General features: G+C 45.4%; 1 protein-coding gene across 2 annotated transcripts in view; it reads left to right on the top strand.

Annotated features, from left to right (window-relative positions):
* NOS1 (nitric oxide synthase 1) overlaps positions 1-23,106 on the top strand; it is a 151,538-nt gene that overhangs the window by 62,983 nt on the left and 65,449 nt on the right. For both annotated transcript variants that reach the window (XM_055236051.2, XM_055236050.2), the window contains exons 4-9: positions 7,726-7,854; positions 9,928-10,073; positions 11,876-12,038; positions 12,807-12,898; positions 17,260-17,401; positions 19,935-20,074. In XM_055236051.2, coding sequence (XP_055092026.1) covers positions 7,726-7,854; positions 9,928-10,073; positions 11,876-12,038; positions 12,807-12,898; positions 17,260-17,401; positions 19,935-20,074 — 812 coding nt within the window. The remainder of the gene's footprint in view (positions 1-7,725; positions 7,855-9,927; positions 10,074-11,875; positions 12,039-12,806; positions 12,899-17,259; positions 17,402-19,934; positions 20,075-23,106) is intronic.

Genomic DNA, 23,106 nt, shown 5'->3' with positions numbered 1-23,106 from the left:
TCCCACTGATTCTACATTCTGGTGAGTTGTATAATGATTTCATTGTGTATTATAATATAATAATAATAGAAATAGTGCACACGATCAATGTAATGCACTTGAATCATCCTGAAACCATGCCCCCGACCACCGGTCCATGGAAAAATTGTCTTCCACAAAACCGGTCCCTGGTGCCAAAAAGCTTGAGGACTGCTGCCATAATAGCTCCTAAGATGTTGTATGTCTTGGAGGCGCCTGCCCCCCTCCCTTGGTGTAGCTGTCAGTCCTGGTTTCACTGTGAGGCTCATGGCAGTGACAGCCACTACTGGGGAAGGGCAGGTGCTTGGCCTCTGTGTCTAGGTGTTCTGAGTTCTGGTGCTGAGTTTCTGTCTTCTTGCCTAAAAAATCTCCCTCCGTCCACTGCCCAGCACACCTGCTTCTTACTTCCTAGCATCTGCTAAAAAGCCTACCATCCAGCCGGGTGCAGTGGCTCATACCTGTAATCCCAGCACTTTGGGAGGCCAAGGCAGGTGGATACCTGAGGTCAGGAGTTCGAGATGAGCCCAACCAACATGAAGAAACCCCGTCTCTACTAAAAATACAAAAGTTAACCAGGCGTGGTGGCACATGCCTGTAATCCCAGCTACTCAGGCGGCTGAGGCAGGAGAATCGCTTGAACCCAGGAGGCGGAGGTTGCAGTGAGCCGAGATCGCACCGTTGCACTCCAGCCTGGGCAACAAGAGCAAAACTCCATCTCAAAAAAAAAAAAAAACCCACCATCCTTCCACTTACCCAACCCAGGTTGACTTTATCCTTTGCCCCGATCCTCTCCTACCCAGAGACTCTCAGTTCCACTTCCGGAGCCCCCAACCTTCAGTTCCCCGCTTCCAGTCCTGCTGCCCCTGCAGCTGCATTCCCACCTCATGGCTACTCCCAGCCTCATTGCACCATCCTCCTCATGAGTCTCTCTGCCTTGACCCTCTCCCTCCTGCAATCCTTGCAATCATGTCTTTCCTAAAACCCAGGTGAGATAAGATCACTCATTCAGGCAGGCAGCTTCAGGGCTCGTGATTCTCTATGAAATCAAGGCCAACGTCCTTGGCTTAGCATTTAAGGAACTCTACAGTGTTGAAACTTTTAAGACCTTGTGTTAGTTTGCTCAGGTTTTAATCACAAAGGACCATTGTGTGGGTGGCTTAGACAACAGAAATTTACAGCTCACAGTTCTGGGGGTTGGAAGTCCAAGATCATAGTGCCAGCATGGTCAGGTTCTGGTGAGGGCTCTCTTGTCAGCTTGCAGACATCTGCCTTCTCTGTGTCCTCACATGGCAGACAGAGAGAAAGAGCTCTCTCTTCCTTTTCATGTAAGGCCACCAATCCTATCAGATTAGGGCCCCATCCTTATGACCTTGTTTAACCTTCATTATCTCCTAAAAGTTCTATCTCCCAACAAAATCACATGGGGGTGGGGGGATGGGAGTTAGGGCTTTGTATTAGCCAGGGTTCTCTAGACGGACAGAATTAATAGGAAAGATGTATATATAAAGGGGAGTTTATTAAGGAGTATTAACTCACACAAACACAAGGTGAGGTCCCACAATAGGCCATCTACAAGCTGAGGAGCAAGGAAGCCAGCCCAAGTCCCAAAGCTAAAGAACTTGGAGTCCGATGTTCAAGGGCAGGAAGCATCCAGCACGGGAGAAAGGTATAGGCTCGGAGGCTAAGCCAGTCTGGTCTTTTTACGTTCCTCTGGTGCTTTTATTCTTCTGTCTGCACTGGCAGCTGATTAGATGGTGCCCACCCAGATTGAGGGTGGGTCTGCCTTTCCCAGTCCACTGACTCAAATGTTAGTGTCCTTTGGCAACACCCTCACGGACACACCCAGGGACAATACTTTGCATTCTTCAATCCAATCAAGTTGACACTCAATATTAACTATCACAGGCTTCAAATAAATTTGGATGAAGGACAGAATGCAGTCTCATGCAGATCTCATATGTTTATTGAACATGTACTGTGTGCTGGGCACTGTTTCAGGGATAGAACAAACTGAACAGTGGGTAGGCAGAAAACAAGTATTATCTAAATGCCTATATAGGTATATGTAAATCTATATCTACAAGATATAGAAATGTAGATATGCACATACATGTCCAGGTACATACATGCTCGTGATGACCACAGGTAGTGTTAAGTGCTATGGGGAAAACAAAGCATGGTAAGGGTGATTGGGGGCAGGGAATGACAAGGAGGTGACACTGCTTTAAAGAATGATCACAGCCGGCAGAGTGGCTCACGTGTAATCCTAGCACTTTGGGAGGCTGAGTTGGGCAGATCACCTGAGGTCAGGAATTCAAGACCAGCCTGGCCAACATGGTGAAACCTCGTCTCTACTAAAAAAAAAAAAAAAATAGAAAAATTACCCAGGCATGGTGGTGCATGCCTGTAATCCCAGCTACTGAGGAGGCTGAGGCAGGAGAATCACTTAACCCAGGAGATGGAGGTTGCAGTGAGCCAAGATCGCACCACTGCACTTCATCCTGGGTGACAGAGTGAGACTCCGTCTCAAAAAAAAAAAAAAAAAAAAAAAGAATGATCAGATGATCAGGAAAGATCTCTAACACGACGGCATTTGAGCAAACTCAGTGATCGGGGTCAGCCACTGGAATTCAACCCTTTACATCAGGCGTCTACAAACCTTTTATCTAAAGGACAAGATAAATGTTTTTGGCTTTGTGGGCCACATGGCCTTGAACTCTATCAAAACTACTAGCCAGCTCTGACATTGTCATGTCAAAGCTGCCACATGCTATATGGACACAAATGAGCCCCAATGAAATTTTATTTATGGATACTAACATATGAACATCATATAACTTTCATGTGTCACAAAATATTCTCCTTTTGATTTTTGCATTCAATAATCCAAAAATGGAAAAAATCCTTCTTAGCTCAGGAGCTGTATAAAAACAGACAGTGGGCCACGCCGTCTGCAGATCTCTGCTTTAGAAGAAGCAGCTGTAAGATGCTTTTCCCAGTTGTGGGATGAGAGTCATTCAGTGGCTGCTGAGTCCTAGAATACTAGTCCCCAAAATATAGTAGGTGCTCAATATGCACTTGTTGAAGGGGAGAAAGAAGGGAGAAAAGGAGAGAGGGGAAAAGGAATCAGAGCTTCAGCAGTCCTTGGAAGTGGCGTTCTCAGCTCCAGAGCCCCGGCTAACATGACCGCACCTCCCTGCCTCGTTTTGAGCCTGGCTGCAGGACCATTTCCTTTCATTCCTTCAGGGCCTCTGCAACCTTCCTAGGCAAAGGGGTGTTGACAAGGCTATGAAAATGCCCATGAGCTCATGGCCTCCTTTGCACACTCAGGGGCAGGTGTCCCAGGGGTCCACAAAGAGCGAGCCAATGTCTCCTCCCACCTAAAAGCTTCCATTGTCCCCACTGCAGACATAAAGCCAGAAAAGGGTGTATGTAGGGACAGCCCAAAGCCCACTTGTGCCCTGTGCCCAGCATAATAACTCACAAGTGCTGCTAATCTGCATTTTGACCAGGAGAACTTTGGTGCCCACTCAGAAAAGTCATTTGCATCCTGCATGCAGGGCCCCTGACTGCTATATTAATCTCCCAGTTTCTCCCCTCATGAGTCATCTAATATTGCTGCTGGCTAATTAAAACATCAAAGCGCCAAGTACAACAGCCCTGCCAGAAGCCTCCTAATGCCTGGTTTCAAGTGTGCAATCCAGTGAAACCCAGGGCGGAGGGTGGCACGGCTCGCACTCGGGCAGCCAATTACTTGACTCTTAACGACCACCCCTCGCACATCTGGGACCTCCGCAGATGGCCTCTTTTATTAGTCCTATTATCTTGCTCCTCCCCCTCCCTGGCGATGAAGACTGTCGGCTGCTGCCCACAGGCCACACCCTGCTCCTCCTCCTCATGCCTGGACCCCTCCCTCTGAGTCCTGGGCCCAGACCCGATGTCACCACCACATCTGTCATCCCCACCCTGGGATTTCAGCTGCTCCTCAGCCTCTACAGTGTTCACATGGGTGGCTGAGAGGGTTTCTAAACTGGCTGAGTGAAGCTGGGTATGTAGGGAGAATGGCTGGGGTGCCTTCCTGTGGGCAAGGTAGGATTGTTTATTTTTTTTCTCAATGATACAGATTGTTGGCACAATCAGAGGGATGTGTTTACTACAAGCCATGCCCAGATGTGACTTTCATCACCTCCAAGACTCCTCCTGGAAGACACAGGAGGGGAGACAGGATCCTAAAGAAGTGTTTAGGGTGCCTGGGCAGGCCTTCGAACAAAGTGGGGTTGTTTGTATGCAACTTCCTAGGGAAACATGGGCACAATAACTTAGGCTAGAAAGTATAAATAAGGAACAAAGGAAAGAACTCATCCAAACCTTTATCATGCTCCCAGTGTGGTAGTGTAGTAGTAATACTTGCAGAAGTAATAATAATAGTAATACAAGTAATAATATAAGTAATAATAATACAAGTAATAATAGTAATACAAGTAATAATACAAGTAGTAATAATAATACAAGTAATAATATACAAATAATACAAGTAGTAATACTTGCAGAAGTATTGCAGTACTACAAGTAATACTTATACTTCTAATACTGTAAATTGGGCTAGTAGTCACATAATAATAACATTTATAATAATAAGTAATGGCTAACATTTAGGAGGTGATTGTGATCATCCAAGTAAGAGATGACTTGGTCAGGGTGCTGGCCAGCGGAAGGGGAGAGGAGTGAATGGATTCTAGAGCTAGTTAAAAAGCTAAAATGGGGGAGCATCAGTGATGAGTTGGGTGTGGGAGATAGCGAAGAGGCTGATGACTAAGATAGCTCCCACCTGTGGCTTGTCCTGCACAGATGGTTGGTAGCGCCCGGCACTGAGGAGGACCAGATCTGGCCGGGGTGGGGGAGAAGTGGAAGCTTATGAATCCTAGCACCTTCCATGTGTTCCCTGTGCTGCCACAGCCTGCACTCTTCCAGAACAGTCTTTAACAGTGGCATGCTCTTCTCCCACCTCCTGTTCTCCAGGCTCCAACATGGCACCATGAATGCTTTAACACAGAACTCTTATTCCACTGGCTGCAAAGGTGGCCATGATAGTTCTCTTAACTCAAGACCTTTGCATGATCTGTTCTCTCTGCCTGTAAGACCTTGCTTCCTCTTCTTTGCCTGGCTGGCACGTACTCATCTTCTGGTCTTGACCTAGAAGTTAGATGTGTCTTCTCTGTGCTCCCACCTCCCCTGTGCTGCCAAGGTCCCATGTAATGGCATCCATTGTGATCAATCGATTGCAATGGCTCATTCAGTTTTCATCACCCCCTACAGGACTGTGACTCCATGGGAGCAGAGATCACATCCATCTAGTTTGTCACTGTAGTCTTGGTCTCTGCTGCCTCACCTGGCACATAGGAACTACTCACTAAACATATGTTAAATGAGTGAATTATTCCTAATGGCCAGGAGGCAGGATAGTCAAGCTGTTAAGGGCATGGTTTGGGAGCCAGACTGCCTGGATTGGACTCCTTTCTTCAGCTTATTAGCTCTACGATCTTGGGCAACTTAACCTCTCTGTGCCTCAGTTTCCTAATCTGTAAAATGGAGATAATAAAGTTGTTGCTTGGCACATAATAAGTGCTCATTTAATGTTAGTTTTCAGTATTAGTCCTTCGCAGTTCTCTGTGACTTCTATCCTGGACTTTGATCCAGCCCATTTGATCGTAATTCACAGCTACCCTCACCAGCCTGAGCTCCTCCAGGCCAGTGAGATGAGTGCCCTGCCTCCTTTCTGATTTTATCTCCTTACACTTGCCCTCATGCATACACTCCAGCCACACTGAACCTCCTTGCTGGTCCTTTGAACTTAACAAGCTCATTCCCACATCAGTTTCTTTGCACTTGCCCTTCTCCCCTCTACTTAGTTACAGTCACCTCCCCATTTTCTATTGTTATCATCACCTGGAATTATACTGACCCTATATTAGTTTACTTACTGTTTATCTCCACCTCTACCACATAACACTCCAGAGGGCAAGGTCCCTGTCTGTATTCTTCACTGCTGAATCCCCAGTGTATTTATGGAGCATGTATTATAATAGGTGCTCAATAAATACTAGTTGAATGTATGAATGCCCTGCCTCAAGGTCACTGTGCACTGATGTACTCTTTGCATGAGTGTCACTTAACATTGGCTCATCTTCTCCCTGATCTTGCTTGGCTTTCGCATCACGGTGCACCTGCTGCCCCTCCCTTAGAGTTACTAAGTGACCAATGCTTGCCTGACGCATGTGTGTGCCTGTGCCCAGGCAGGTAGACAATAACCCAGAAGCATCCAAGACAGATGTGATCCTAGGCCAGGCACGATGGCTCACACCTGTAATCCCAACACTTTGGGAGGCTGAGGCAGGAGGATTACTTGAGTCTAGGAGTTCAAGACCAGCCTGGGCAACATAGTGAGACCCCTGTCTCTACAAAAAATATAAAAAATTAGCTGAGCATGGTGGCACGTACCTATAGTCCCAGCTACTTGGAGGGTGAGGTGGAAGGATCTCTTGAGCCTAGGAGGTCAAGGCTACAGTGAGCTATGATTGCACCACTGCACTCCAGCCTATGTGACAGAGCAAGACCCTGTCTCAAAAAAAAAAAAAAAAAAAAAAGACAGATGTAATCCTTATCAGTGAGGTCTAAAATGAATGGGCCAACACTGGTCAGCCTGAGACTTATCCCCCCTCACCTACTGGCCAAATCATTTGCAGAGTGAAGACAAATGGGGGACTAACGGTCCCCATAAAGAGGCTCTTCCATGGTTTCTTTCCATGTAGGTATTCAAAACAGAGGGGACGGTAAGTGCAAAGGCCCTGAGGCAGGAACAAGCCTGGAAGTTTTAAAAGTCAGAAACCAGAAATTTGGGGACAATATTCTTTGCTTCAAATTTTTTCAATTTATTTTATTTTATTTTATTTTATTTTATTTTATTTCATTATTATTTTTCTGAGATGGAGTCTCGTTCTGTCTCCCAGGCTGGAGTGCAGTGGTGTGATCTTGGCTCACTGCAGCCTCTGCCTCTCGGGTTCAAGCGATTCTCCTGCCTCAGCCTCCTGAGTAGCTGAGGTTACAGGTGTGCACTACCACACCCGGCTAATTTTTATATTTTTTAATAGAGACAAGGTTTCACCAAGTTGGCCAGGCTGATCTCGAACTTCTGATCTCAAGTGATCCGCCCGCCTCGGGCTCCCAGAGTGCTGGGATTTTTCAATTTAAATCTTTCTGTTTTCTCAGTACTCGCCAGAAATGGTGAGTTTGGACTGTCACAGAAAGGCCCAGAAATCCAAGTAAATCGACCCAGCTTTAGATTTGATTCCTCGGTGCTGGGGGCTATTATCATTCAAAGAGGCTGATGGTGTCCTTTCAGTCATGGATTCATTCAACAAATATTCATTGAGTCCTTCCTCAGTGTCAGACCAGTTGAACCAGAGAGACTACCTTTGAGTTCCTGACCCCTCTCCCCAGAGCAGAACCCTAGAGGCTTTTCCATGGTGTTTCTTTCCCAGGAACCTTGTACATGTCAACCAGGGAGGGCAGGATCTTAATCTGGATGTAGACAGTTGGTGACTCAAGGCAGATCCCAGGAAGAACAATGGCTCTCCCAGCCTCTGTGGAGACAATGTTACAGTCCACTCAAGGCCCTGCCTCATCTTCCACCTTCATTCTCTCCTGCAGCCCCCTGCCTCAGGAAAACAGTCCCCCACAAAGAATGGCAGCCCCTCCAAGTGTCCACGCTTCCTCAAGGTCAAGAACTGGGAGACTGACGTGGTTCTCACTGACACCCTCCACCTTAAGAGCACATTGGTAAGTATCCCAGCAGGGTGTAGATGAGAGGGTGGCAGCTTCATCACTATCCACATTTGGAGTCGGATAAGTCTTTGTTGTGGGGGCTGTCCTCTGTTGTAGGGTGTTGAGCACCACCCCTGATCCATACCCCCTAGATGTCAGTATGCCCCCTTCCAGGTTGTGACAACCAAAAATGTCTCTGACAGAGCAAGAGCACTGCCATCTTGGGCAAACACTGCCATTTTAAGTTCCAGCTCCCTTTCTAACCTCATGTATTTCAAGGAAATCACCTCCCTTCTAACAACAAGCAGAAAAAGCAGATAGTAAAACACAGATAAGACAGCTCAGGCACACAGGGAGGGGGGAAAGTCTCTTGGGTAACCACCAAACTTCACACTCATACAATGGGCTCCAGTGAAACAGTGGGCCTTAATAAGCATATTCCTTTCCCTTTAGATGCACTAAGATAGGGAAGCTAAAAGCAGACTTGCGGGGTATGCCTGCAGCTGCAGGAAAATGTATGGGAATAGACACAAAAACTCTCCCTCCCAGATAAGCAAGACAAAGAGACACAGAAGCATTCCAAGCTTGTGATAAGCTCTACCACCCTAAACCCTTAAATACTCTTAGCCTGTAAAAAAGAATGCTCCTCATTAGGACAAACACCTAATGCATGCGGGGCTTAAAACCTAGATGATGGGTTGATAGGTGCCCACCATGGCATATGTATACCTATGTAACAAACCTGCACGTTCTGCACGTGTATCCCAGAACTTAAAGAAAAAAAAAATAAAGAGTGCTCCTAACCTAACTTGGCCAGAAGCCCCTCTCAGGTTTATTCTTTAAAATAAACCTGTCTCTGATTGTTAAGCCATTTTTCCTGTTTCTTTCTTCCTTCTTCAACTCTTACAGTCTCCAAGACATTACCTAACATTCCCTGGGCAAGAAATTCACCCCTGTTTGAGAACCACTGGTGGATTCTCACTCTCTTATGTAAATGCTTTTTATTTGTGAACCCAGTACACAAAAGAATCTAAGGAGAGTTGCTGCTTGTGAATACCATCTCTGTCTCTCACAGTCTGACCACTGGTGGAGTATTAAACAAGCCCTTCCTTGATTTCACAGTGTGTCCTCAATATTTTTATTTCATATTTTTAATAGTCAACAAACCACTATATTGCTTTAAATTTTTGTTGAACCTGGGCCTCTTGGAGGAATGGTATCTGCAAGCTATTACAATGTAACAAATTGCCCTGAAACTTAGTGGCTGAAAACAACTATTAAAACTACGTATTATTTTTCAAAAGTCTACGGATTGGCTGGGTAGATCAGTGATCTGGTCCAGACTCTGTTGATTTTGGTGAGGCTTTCTCGTGCATCTGTAGTTACATCTGAGGGGTCAACTAAGGTCAAGGTGGTCTAGGATGGTCCTGGCTGAGATAACTCAGCCCTGTTCCATGTGGTTTCTCCTCTTCCAGCAAGCTAGCTTGGGCTGGTTCACATGTAGTTGCAGGGTTCTAAGAGAATGAGCAGAAACATGTAAGAACTCTTGAGGCCTAGACTCAGAGTTGTCAAAGGGTCATTTCTGCCACATCCTAAGGGTCAAAACCAGCCCAGAGTCAAGGGGTTAAGGGATAGGCTTCACTTCTTCATGGAGAATTGCTGTAAAGCCACATCACAAAGGGTGTGAATACAGGGAGGGCAAAAATTAGGGTCCTATTTTGCAATCAGTCTATCATAGATGCATTCAAATGAGTTACTGTAGCCACTCTATTAGTTCCTCCTTGATCATCATGCAAGATCTAAAAATATTTCCGATTTTAGTACCAGTGATTCTGATTCCTAGCCAAAAAGCTTCTGTTCCCAAGATGAATGGAGCAAATACTTTAGGAACCTTAAAATGCTACTTATTGTTCCTTAACATGACTATGACCATATCCAGCAAGGATTTGAAGCTGGTACTTGAGAAACTGCCTCTGGGAATTAAGGGCCAGATAAACTCAACCATGAGTATGAGATCCAAGCCCACAGCCTAACACCTGCCACTCTTGGGTAAAACCAAGCAATAGCCCAAATCTCTTGATCGTCCAGGAAACGGGATGCACTGAGTACATCTGCATGGGCTCCATCATGCATCCTTCTCAGCATACAAGGAGGCCTGAAGACGTCCGCACAAAAGAACAGCTCTTCCCTCTCGCCAAAGAGTTTATTGATCAATACTATTCATCAATTAAAAGGCAAGTGTGTGTCAATTCTGGGGAGCCTGAGGTAAGTTATCGCATGCTGGAGACAAAGATGTCAGCCCCAACTTTGCAAACCAAGGCCAAAGCACAAGGCCTCTGCCATACACAGAGGCTTAAAACTGGCTACCCATAGGTGACATCTGTTCCCCAGAAGTGCTTTTGTTTCACCTGCAAAGGGTTGCTTATAATTTGAAAGATTTCAAGCAATTCCATGCCTAGATACATACCCTAAAGAAATTCTCACACCTGTTCACAAGAAACCATCAGTAAGAGTGTTCACTGAAACATTGTTTATAGCAGGAAAAAATTAAATTAAAGAACTAACAAGAGACCAGGCGCAGTGGCTTACGCCTGTAATCCCAGCACTTTGGGAGACCGAGGCGGGCAGATTGCTTGAACCCAAGAATTCAAGACCAGCCTTGCCAAAATGGTGAAAACTTACCTCTATTAAAAATACAAAAATTAGCAGGGCATGGTGGTGCACACCTATAATCCTAGCTACTTGGGATGCTGAGGCATGAGAATTGCTTGAATCCGGGAGGTGGAGGTTATAGTGAGCCAAGATCACACCACTGCACTCCAGCCTGGGAGAACAGAGTGAGATTCCATCTCAAAAAAAAAAAGAAAGAAACCACATAAACACCATCAACAGGAGAATGGGTAAGTTATGGTATATTCCAGTGATGGGATAATATACAACCGTAAAAATCAAAGGGATTAGCACTCTGCATGTTAATGGAATTGAAGTTCATGTTCATAGCTAACTTTGAGCAAAAGAAAGGATAAATTGTAAAAGGAGACATCTAGTATAGCACCATTTATATGAATTTTTTTATTGATTTATTTTTTTTGAGACAGAGTCTTGCTCTGTCACCCAGGCTGGAGTGCAGTGGCATGATCTTGGCTCACTGCAACCTCTGCCTCCCAGACTCAAGCGATTCTCTGCCTCAGCCTCCTGAGTACCTGGGATTACAGGCATACGCCACCACACCCAGCTAATTTTTGTATTTTTTGTAGAGACAGAGTTTTGCCATGTTGGCCAGGCTGGTCTCAAATTCCTAGCCTCAAGTGATCCACCCTCCTCGGCCTCCCAAAGTGCTGGGATTACAGGTGTGAGCCACTATATCCGGCCTATATGCCTATATGAATGCTTTAAACATGCAAAATGACATTGTACATGGTTGAAGGATAGATATACATGTGGCAAAGATATAAACAAGTGCATGAGAATGGTAAATGCCAGGTTCAAGATAACAGTCACTTCTGAGGAGAGAATGGGCTACAGTGGGGAAGTATTCCCCAAGAAACTATTAGAGTATTTTTTAGGCTTGGGACATGGGAGTTTATTATATTATCCTGTATACCATTTTGTAAACCAAAAATTTTTCTAACTTTCTAAAATTGAATTCATTGCCAACATTTAAAAATTATGAGTTCCCTTTAAAACTCAGATTTCCAGTTTCTCTGGAAAGATTTAGCCGTCCTGGGCCCTCACTCCTGTCAGGTGACAACTGACAGGAGTGGAGTCATGGCTGCCCCCTTTGGACAAGGTCTGGCTCACTTGTTTGCCACAGTCCCCACCCAGCTGGTTGAGTTATACGTACAATGTTCAGCCTTTGTGGGCATTTGAGTTTACAGTGTCTGCTTTATCTTGCATCCAGAAATCAAGCTGTTTTATCCAGAAATCAACTTGGAATTTTTTGTAGCTTCCAGCCTCTTGGAATAGCTCTCCCCTTCCACCAACTTCTAATTCAGAAGAGGGGGTGATGTTCCCATGTCCCTTCCTCTTCACTCAGATTTGGCTCCAAAGCCCACATGGAAAGGCTGGAAGAGGTGAACAAAGAGATCGAAACCACTAGCACCTACCAGCTCAAGGACACAGAGCTCATCTATGGGGCCAAGCATGCCTGGCGGAATGCCTCGCGCTGTGTGGGCAGGATCCAGTGGTCCAAGCTGCAGGTAGGTGGTGAAGTCAGATACCTTGAAGAGCCCTTAAATGAGGGAAGAGGGGAAGGGGAGTGGATGGAGCTTTAAAAAGGATAAGCTTCTACCAAGGGTACCTGGTGGCCATGGTGACCTATCAGATGATGGTCACGGGGTCCCACATTCCAAGATCACAGCCAGCTCTAGATGATAATCATGTCTTATTTAGCCCACGCAGCGCTTTTGCAAAAATGAACTTGCATATCTCTTGGAAGGGAGGGCTTATACTTTTCAGTTGACCACAGACCTCACCACTCCCTTTTGTCTTGCACCTACTTAGCTTATTTATCTGCCTACTCCCTGAAGGCATTAGTTTCTGTGTCCCTTGGTTATTATTTCATTTTAGGAAATAAAGTTGGAAGTAGATTTGTTATCAAGATCGGGGGGTTTTGTTTGATTTTTGTTCTGTTTTTTAATCCCTAATCCCTAGTAACCTAGCAGGAAATGTAACCAGCCCATCTAAACCCCCTCCTTCATTTACCATTCCTTTCCCACATTCACTTACATGCCATGCCTACTTTTAGGGGATTTTTTTTTTTTTTTTTCTGATCAAATTGGCCTTGGTTATTAGGATAGAAAAGAGAAAATATAAAATGCAGCCTGGGACTCAGTAATGAGGTGCCCACTTTACCAATGGAGCAGCAGCTGGAGTGGGATCTGGGTTCTTCTAAAATGGGAAGATTGCACTGGGGGAGCTGGGGAAGGAAAGAAGAGGCAATCAGTTCCCTCCTGCACCTCTTCCAGGTATTCGATGCCCGCGACTGCACCACGGCCCATGGGATGTTCAACTACATCTGTAACCACGTCAAGTATGCCACCAACAAAGGGAACCTCAGGTGAGCTGACCAGCTGGGCACTGGGGAGCAGGGGGTCAAAAGTCCCCACAGCATTATACTTTGACTCTGGAGTCAGCTCACCTGCCAGGGAAATGCTCCTCATCTCAGGGACACGGGCCAAGCTGGGAGAGGTGTCCTGGCATCTTTTTTTTTTTTTTTTTGCGACAGAGTCTTGCTCTGTCGCCCAAGCTGGAGTACAGTGGCGTGATCTTGGCTCACTGCAACCTCTGCCTCCCAGGTTCAAGCGATTCTCCTGCCTCAGCCAACCAAGTAGCTGGGACCACAAGCACCCACCACCACACCTGGCTAATTTTTTTATTTTTAGTAGAGATGGGCTTTCATGATGTTGACCATGCTGGTCTCAAACTCCTGACCTCAAGTGCTCCACCCGCCTCGGCCTCCCAAAATGCTGGGATTACAGGCATGAGCCACCGCGCCCGGCCCCGGCATCTTTATTCCATACACCGTCCCATGTTCCTTCTTTTCTGGGGCAAGTGGATTCCTGTGTGGTTTGCAGAACTACAGCAGCAAACATCACATTCAACCCACAGTTCAGTATCCTTCCTGGAGAGGATGGGAACAAATAGTTGAGATTCCCGGGAATCAGAAAATCCTATTGCTGGCGGTGACCTGCTTTTACTGTGTCTTGCTCTGTCGCCTGGAGACAAACCAAACCAAATCTCCCTTGGTTTAAAAGGCAATTTCTCTTGCTGATACAATGGGAACTGCCCCTTCAGGTTCCACCCAGCCAAGCCATGCCTCGGACTCCTCTTCACCAATACAAAGAACAAAGCCACAGGGAGCAGGCCGAGGCAGGCAGACATCCATGTGGCTGGTGGCGGCCACGCTGGAAAGTCTCAGCTGGGAGAGGGACAGGTGGAAGTAAACAGCTGGGGCCCCACAGACAGCCAGCTACACTTGTTGACTCTGCTCGCTCACTGCTGCCACGGCATCTGTTCCCAGCCACTGAGCACCAGTCCCATCTTGGAGCCACACAGGATCACTGCAGAGATATTCCCACAAGCCCCCGGGCTTCACTGAGTTCATCCAAAAGTGGCTTCTCTGCATGAAATATTAGTTTTCTTAGATGTGTCTCCTCTCTTCCGTAAGAAGGAAATGGTGTTTGCCGATTTTCTGAGTCCACCAGTAAGAAAAGGGCCTGTAATCTAAGCCTGGGCCTGCATGAGGAATTGGTATTTAGGTCTCTTTCCCAAGACAACTCTTTTCCAAGAGACTTCACCCCTTAAAGAATATTAAAGAACCCTCCTGTGTATCCGGACCTGGTCAAGGTTAGGCCCTCAAAGAGTTTATGGGCTCTTCTGGTGGATTTCCTTTTTTTTTTTTTTTTTTTTTTTGAGACAGAGTCTTGCTCTGTCACCCAGGTTGGAGTACAGTGGCACGATCTTGGCTCACTGCAACCTCCACCTCCCAGGTTCAAACAGTTTTCCTGCCTCAGCCTCCCGAGTATCTGGGATTACAGGTACGCACCACCATGCCCAGCTAATTATTGTATTTTTAGTAGATACAGGGTTTCACCATGTTGGCCAGGCTGGTTTCAAACTCCTGACCTCAGCTGATCTACCTGCCTCGGCCTCCCAAAGTGCTGGGATCACAGGTGTGAGCCACCATGCCTAGTCTCTTCTGGTAGTTTTCAAATGGGGCTCTGAGCAGGCTCTGAGCATGGGTCACCCCAGTCCCAGCAGTGCACCTCCACTTTTTTCACTGCTGTATTAGGGGGTCTTTGCGAGATCTTCTATTAAAGAAAACATTCAGCAGATTCTTTCTCTTTTTATAATTTTTAACCCTCATGTCTGAAAGCGATGAGAACTGTATAAGAATGTATACCATGCAGCCAGGCACTGTGGCTCACTCCCGAAATCCCAGCAAGGTGGGAGGCCAAGGTGAATGGATCACTTGAGCTCGAGTTTGAGACCAGCCTGGGCAATATGGTGAAACCCCATCTCTACAGAAAATGCAAAAAATTAGTAGGACGTGCTGGAGTGTGCCTGTAGTCCCAGCTACTTGGGAGGCTCAGGTGGGAGGAATGCTTGAACCCAAGAGGTGGAGGTTGCAGTGAGCCAAGGTTGCACCACTGCACTCCAGCCTGGGTGACAGAGTGAGGCCGTCTCAAAAATATATATATATATTATATATACATATATAATGTTATATCATGTTACAGGAATAATCTATGCATAAGAGGGGAAGGACAGCAGAGAGAAGAAGAGAGGGAGAGATGCAGGTTTACCCTGTGCTCAGGGAAGCAGGAGAGTAGAGGCATAGATGTGTGTTCTGGTTCCTTTGTTGGTCTCAGTTTCTGCACATAGAGTAGGCATCACACCCCACTCACTGTGTGTGATTCTGGTGTTTCTAAACACACTTTTAAAATATATACATTACACAAACACCCTTTATCGGATGTTCAACCAGAGAAACAGCAATGTGTTTTAGTGCTGGAGGGAAAGCTGTTTGACTCACTCTGTGTTTATCTCCAAGATGGTGCCTCTGTTAAGAGATCTTTAAGAGCATCTTTGACCCTATGTGATTTTGGCCTTCAGCCTGGATTCTAGACTCACCCTCAGCTGCGATGCATCACCCCAGCAGAATTACATGCTACATTGTCTTGTGTAGAGAGTAAGACCTAAAAACCGTGCTCAGAAAGAAGGCCCTATGAAACTAGATGAGACAGGGGTTGCTGTATGGAGGAAGCAGATTTGAGTCAGGTCTTGAACTTGGACGTAAAATGGAAGAGGGGGATTCCAGCCAAGGGGATCAGCAGGGACACAGTTCTGGACAGAAATGTATATGTGAGAAGATCTATAAGCAGCGAGTTGGACCCGAGATGCCATCTTTGTGTTGACACAAGAAGCCAGGACTGTGTTTCCATAGCCTGGGATGGGGGACCAACGAGTCCAGCTGGCAAAAGCTCCTGCTATGAGATGACATTGAACTACATCGTGAAAAAGTTATTTTCCTTTCCTTTTTTTTTTTTCCAATCCTGATGATGATGTCGAGGAGAAAGGCTCAGTTTGGTACTAAGATATTGTTAACACCTAATACTTGCTGATCTCCCTTTTAACAGAGAGACCAGGGCTCCAGATAGGACCTTCACAGCAGACAACATCTTTCCACAATTAATAAAAGAATACAGCCTTCACTGTTGCCTATTTAGGCAGGCGAAGCCAATGGCTGGTGACCTGCAGTTTTCTTTTAAATAAATATATGTGAATATAAATGCAAGCTGATTGCTTTTTAATCATAAGTCTATAAACTTTGGTTTGGTAAGGGAGGTGGGCAAAGTGGATGAGAATTAATGATGGCTGGGAGAAGACTGGAATCGGTATTCTGTAGTGCATTCTTTTTTTTTTTTTTTTTTCTTTCTTCCTTTTTTTGAGATGGAGTCTCACTCTGTTGCCAGGCTGGAGTGCAGTGGTGTGATCCCGGCTCACTGCAACCTCTACCTCCTGGGTTCAAGCGATTCTCCTCAGCCTCCGAGTAGCTGGGACTACAGGCGCCTGACACCACGGCCAGCTAATTTTGTATTTTTAGTAGAGACAGGGTTTCACCATGTGTGCCAGTATGGTCTCCATCTCTTGTCCTCGTGATCCACCTGCCTTGGCCTCCCAAAGTGCTGGGATTATACGCATGAGCCACCATGCCTGGCCTGTAGTGCATTCTTTTTTTATTTTTAGTTTTATTTTATTTTTTGAGATGGAGTCTCACTCTGTCACCCAGGCTGGAGTGCAGTGGTGTGATCTTGGCTTACTGAAACCTCTGCCTCCCAGGTTCAAGCGATTCTCCTGCCTCAGCCTCCCAAGTAGCTGGGATTACAGGCGTGCGCCACCACACCCAGCTAACTTTTTGTATTTTTGTAAAGACAGGGTTTCACTATGTTGGCCAGGCTGGTCTCAAACACCTGACCTCCTGATCCACCCACCTCGGCCTCCCAAAGTGCTGGGATTATAGGCATGAGCCATGGTGCCCAGCGCATAGTGCATTCTTAAAGGGAAACAAGGTCTGCTGTTTCCATGGAAATGACTGGCCGCAAAAGAACTCTTTGGAAGACTGGCTCAAGTCAATATTATTTAAAAGTCTCCAGCTAGAAAGAGATTCTTTCCTTCAGCATGGAGGCATGGGGCCACCCACCCCCTCCACCGTTTTCCTCACACCATAGTTCCGGTGAAGGAACAGAGCCCGGCCCCTCCCTTCCGACCGCTGCTCCATTGGCCCTGGGGACCTTGGCACGGAGGTAATCCACTCTGAGCCTCAAGCAGCTGTCGCCCTGGGTGGCGCCATGTTTAGTATGTTCCCACAGCGCAAGTCCCGCCCTGATGCCGGATGTTCCCCTCTCTCCACCACAGGTCTGCCATCACCATATTCCCCCAGAGGACAGACGGCAAGCATGACTTCCGAGTCTGGAACTCCCAGCTCATCCGCTACGCTGGCTACAAGCAGCCCGACGGCTCCACCCTGGGGGACCCGGCCAACGTGCAGTTCACAGAGGTGCGAGTGTTGCCGCCCCCTACCCTGCCCTAACATGGGCTCTTATGTCCCCAGACTTTTACCCGCAGACTTTTTCGGGCTTAATACTATCATCACAGGGAGAGCCGCCAATGGGGTTGATCAGTCTTCTCCAAACCTGCTTCTCCATCAGGCTGTTCCCCATTCTAATTCTTTTACAGCTGGACATCTGGTCACTTTCATGCCATTACCTCACTCAGCCCTCCTTATGGGAACTGTTCTCCCATTTCACAGATGGGTAGACCGAGTCTCACCAAGGCCAAGTGAGTTACTCAAGACTGCTAAATGAGTAGAGAAGAAAAGCTAGAACTACAGTCCAAATCTCCTGCCTCTCACCAGGAAGGGAAGAGCCAAGAAATGGAAGCCATATCTGGCATCCACCTTTTCTGAGTTACGAGATAATGTCAGTTTCATTTCATTCATTCATTTGTTGATACAACAATTTGAGCCACCCAAGCCTTTGAGTAGGCTTGACTTTGTCTGTCACCAGCATCACTACAGTTACTGGTAGCCCAAGTCAATTCATAAAAGCCACCAGGAAAGTGACTACCACCATCTCTCTGCCCAGAGTTCCTTCCAGGTGGTAGCGCGGGCAGGTAGCACAGGTAAGACATGGTAGCTTATACAGACCATGCCCACATGACAGCACAAGCACATCCCGTGTCTAGAATGATCTCAGGCACACAGGCCTGCTACCACCTTTCCTTTATCACCCAACTCATACCCCGCTGAATTTCACCGTTGTCCCTTGCTCAAGCCCCTCCCAGGTGGTACCTCCTTGAAGATGTAGCTGGCAAGGCTAAGGGCCGCTGCACTCCCTCCTGGCTGCCGACTTCATTTGCATGTGGCTTTTCTTATGAAAATGTTATTCTCATGAGGAGGGGACTGTAACCAGGGCAACCAGGAGCTGCACCTGTGCCATTTTAGAGGCAGCCAGGCTCAGACTCCCTGCTCCACTTGGCTGAGCCCTAACTGTGTACTTGGCTGACCTTGTCCTCGTGGTCACCAGAACATAAACGCCCCAACCTCTTCCTCTCGCTCCATCTCTGGAAACCTTGCTGAGCGGGACATGTTCTCCTGTTCCGTGATTTGGTCCTTCCTCTTTTTACTAAGCACAAAGAATCGTTCCAAACCTAACCATGTAATTTTACCTTTTGAAACCCTCTAACCCTGCCCTGTCTAATAGGGACACATGTGGCTATTGATCACTTGAAATGTGGCCGTCCCAGTTGAGATGTGCCATAAGAGAAAATATACAGTGGATCTCGAAGTCTGGGTCCAAAAAAGAGAGAGAAATAACTCATTGATCTTGGTTTTTTTTTTTTTTTTTTTTGAGACGGAGTCTCGCTCTGTTGCCAGGCTGGAGTGCAGTGGTGCAGTCTCAGCTCACTGCAACTCTGAGTTCAAGCAATTCCCCTGCCTCCGCCTCCTGAGTAGCTGGGACTACAGATGCACGCTACCACGCCCGGCTAATTTTTTGTATTTTAGTAGAAACGGGGTTTCACCATGTTGGCCAGGATGCTCTTGATATCCTGACCTCATGATTCGCCCACCTCGGCCTCCCAAAGTGCTGGGATTACAGGCGTGAGCCACCGCGCCTGGCCCATTGATCATTTTTAATGTTGAAATAGTAATAATATGGATACATTAGGGTAATATATTTATTAACAAATTAATAGATTAACTGGATTAATAAGCATATTTTTATTTTTAATGTTAAATATATTATTTAAATACACTCATATTAATAATTTATTATTAACAGATTAATGTTGATATTTAATGTATTTGATATATTGGATGAATAAGTATGTTACATATTTAATTTTAATGTCAAATATATAATTAGAATATATGATAGTCATATTTTAATTTACTATTAATAAATTAGTGTTAATATCAAGGACATTGTTGAACTTTAAGATGAGTATATTATTAATATTATTTTCTCCCATGATTTGAAGAAGCCTAGCAAAAAAAAAAGATAAAATCAAAATTATTTTCACCTTTTTTTTTTCTAATGTGGCTACTAGAAAGTTTTAATTACTTAGGTGGCTTGCATTATATTTTTATTGGACAGCTCTAACAAATGCATTATATACTGTAATTCTAATACATCTGCCTTCATCAAATTCAGCAGATTTTCTTTGTATCTTACAGTACCTAATATTAATACAAACACGGAGCTGGCAGCCTGCAGATGCACTTGTTAGTCAGGTTCAGCCCTTGCCTTCTGGGAATTCCAGTGGGCAGGGAAGACCCGGAAAACAAAGCTCAGTGCCAGAGGAAGGGTTTGCCCTCTGTCCTGTGGGCCTATGAGAACTCATGCTAGTTACTAGGTTAGTGCAGAAGTAATTGTGGTTTTTGCTATTGAAAGTAATGGCAAAACCCGCAATTACTGTCTCCTGAGGGCTTGCATTTGGATCTCTGTCCACCCCACCCCCGCTTCCCACATAAGGGTCGTGTTTGTAGGGTGTGGGGTACAGTGGCATTACCTGGCCGGGTCTGCTTGCAGATTTGCATACAGCAGGGCTGGAAACCGCCGAGAGGCCGCTTCGATGTCCTGCCGCTCCTGCTTCAGGCGAACGGCAATGACCCTGAGCTCTTCCAGATTCCTCCAGAGCTGGTGTTGGAAGTTCCCATCAGGCACCCCAAGTAAGAGAGACCGGCAAGGGGTGGGAGAGGGTGAGTGGGTTTGCCCAGTGCCCCTCTTTGCCCAGCCCCATCCCCCCTGGCTTTCTTTCTAGTCCAGACAGAAGCTAAAAGGGGAAAGGGGGGGCTTGGTTCCTGTCCTTACTGCGGGCTTGGGCAGAGTGAGTTCCCTCAAGGAGCAAAAAGACCTCTTTGACCAGCCTGGGGAGCACCACCTTTTCTGAACCATCTCACTCCTAAGCCATTAACAAGGACCTGCCCTTCTTCCAGCCCTAAGCATTGAAAGAGCAGAAGTACCATACTGTCTTGTTGTGAGCACACTTTTTCTTTTCCTGTTCTTTTTCTTTTTCTTTTTTTTTTTTTTTTTTTTTTTTTGAGACAGAGTCTGCTGCTGTTGCCCAGGCTGGAGTGCAGTGGCACAAACATGACTCACTGCAGCCTCGACCTGCTGGGCTCAAGTGATCCTCCCACCTCAACCCCTGCAAGTAGCTGGGATTACAGGGTTACAGCCACACACCGCCATGCTTGGCTAATTTTTGTATTTTTAGTAGAGACGGGGTTTTGCCACATTGTCCAGGCTGGTCTTGGACTCCTGGGCTCAAGTGATCTTCCCACCTCAGCCTCCCAAAGTGCTGACATTATAGGCATGAGCCACTGTACCTGACCCACATTTTCAATTGAGAGAACTGTTTAAAACTCTATAGGATCTGATGATCAAGATAGAGTTTTAAACAGTTCTCTCAATTGAAATGCAAATCAAAACCACAATGAGATAGCATCTCACCTCAGTTACAATGGCTTATCCAAAAGAAGGCAATAACAAATGCTGGTGAAGATGTGGAGAAAAAGGAACCCTTGTACACTGTTGGTGGCAATGTAAATTAGTACAACCACTATGGAGAAGAGTTTGTAGATCCTCAGAAAACTAAAACTTGAGCTGCCATTTGATCCAGCAATCCCACTGCTGGGTATATACCCAAAAGAAGGGAAATCAGTGCAAAAAAGAGATATCTGTACCCTTGTGTTTGTTGCAGCACTGTTTACAATACCTGCAACACTAAGGAAGCAACTTAAATGTCCATCAACAGATGAATAGATAAACCAAATGTGGCACAGATACACAATGAAGTACTGTTCAGCCATAAAAAAGAATGAGATCCAGTCATTTGCAACAACATGGATGGAACTGGAGATCATTATGTTAAGTGAAATAAGGCAAGCAGAGGAAGACAAACATCACATGTTCTTACTTATTTGTAGGATCTAAAAATCCAAACAATAGAGCTCATGGGCATAAAGAGTAGAAGGATGGTTACCAGAGGCTGGGAAGGGGTAGTGGAGGGGGTGAGGGGAAGATGGGGACGGTTAAGAGGTACAAAAAAAATAGAGGCCAGGCATGGTGGCTCATGCCTGTAATTCCAGCACTTTGGGAGGCCGAAGCAGAAGGATCACCTGAGGTCAAGAGTTCAAGGCCAGCCTGGCCAACATGGCAAAACCGTATCTCTACTAAAAATACAAAAATTCCCTGGGCATGGTGACACATGCCCATAATCCCAGTTACTTGGGATGCTGAGGCAGGAGAATCACTTGAACCTGGGAAGCGGAGGTTGCAGTGAGCCCAAGTTGTGCCACTGCACTCCAGCCTGGACAACAGAGCAAGACCCCATCTCAAAAAAAAAAAATAGAAAGAATGAATACAACCTATTACTTGATAGCACAACAGGGTGACTATAGTCAATAATAACATAATTGTATGTTTTAAAATAAACAGTGTAATTGGATTTTTTGTAACTCAAAGGATAACTGCTTGAGGGGATGGATACCCCATTCTCCATGATGTGCTTATTTCACATTACATGCCTGTATCAAAACATTTTATGTACCCCATAAGTACATGCACCTGCTATGTACCCACAAAAATTAAAAATAATAATTAAAAAAACTCTACAGAACCCGGTATGGATCAAGTTCAAAGGGAATTTGGAGTCATGAAGTTGCTGCAAGGTCTCGGGCCAGCAACACAAACAGCATTTGCCCTTTGAGAGTAAAGGACATCCACCGTGAGGCACTAGACCCAAACCTGGGATTGAATAAAATCAAGGGGAGTTGCTAACACACTCAATAATAAGATAAATATAAGAATGCAATATTTTTTAAATCAAAATTAATGTTTCATTTTATTTTTCTAATTGATGTCTAATAATTGCATATATTCATGAGATATATAATGATGTTTTAATACATATAATGTATAGTGATCAGATCAATGTAATTAATACACCCATTGTCTCAAATGCTTATCCTTTGTATTGGAAACATTCACTATCCTTTCTTCTAGCTATTTGAAAATGTATATTAATGTTAACTATAGTCATCCAACAGTGGTGTAGAACAGTAGAACTTATTCCTTTCTAGCTGTAATTTTGTATCCTTTAACAAATCACTCCCCATTCCCCCTTCTCCCTCCCCCTCCCAGCCTCCAGCATCCTCTGTTCTACTTTTGACTTCCATGAGATCAACTTTTTTTTAGCGTCTACCTATAAGTGAGAATATTCAGTGTTTAACTTTCGGTTCCTGGTTCATTTCACTTAACATAATGTCCTCCAGTTCTATCTATGTTGCTGTGAGTGACATGGTTTCATTCTTTTTTATGGCTGAATGGTATTCCAGTGTAGGGAGAGAGAGAGAGATACAGAGAGAGAGAGAGAGACAGAGAGAGAGAGAGAGAATTAATTTGGAGTTCATGACTCCAAATTTCTTTTGAACTTGATCCACACCAGACCTGGCAGAGTTTTTTTTTTTTATTATTACTTTTAATTTTTGTGGGTGGATAGTAGGTGTGTATATATATATGTATGTATATATTTATGCAGTACATAAGACGTTTTGATATGGGCATGCAACGTGAAATAAGCACATCATGGAGAATGGGGTATTTATCCCCTCGAACATTTATCCTTTGAGTTACAAACAATCAAATTACACTCTTTAAGTTATTTTGAAACATACAATTATGTTATTATTGACTGTAGCCA

This window comes from Symphalangus syndactylus, chromosome 13 (genome assembly GCF_028878055.3).
Source record: "Symphalangus syndactylus isolate Jambi chromosome 13, NHGRI_mSymSyn1-v2.1_pri, whole genome shotgun sequence".
Lineage (NCBI taxonomy): Eukaryota > Metazoa > Chordata > Mammalia > Primates > Hylobatidae > Symphalangus > Symphalangus syndactylus.
The sequence above is the reverse complement of the archived record's forward strand: the minus strand, read 5'-3'. Positions and strand labels throughout refer to the sequence as shown.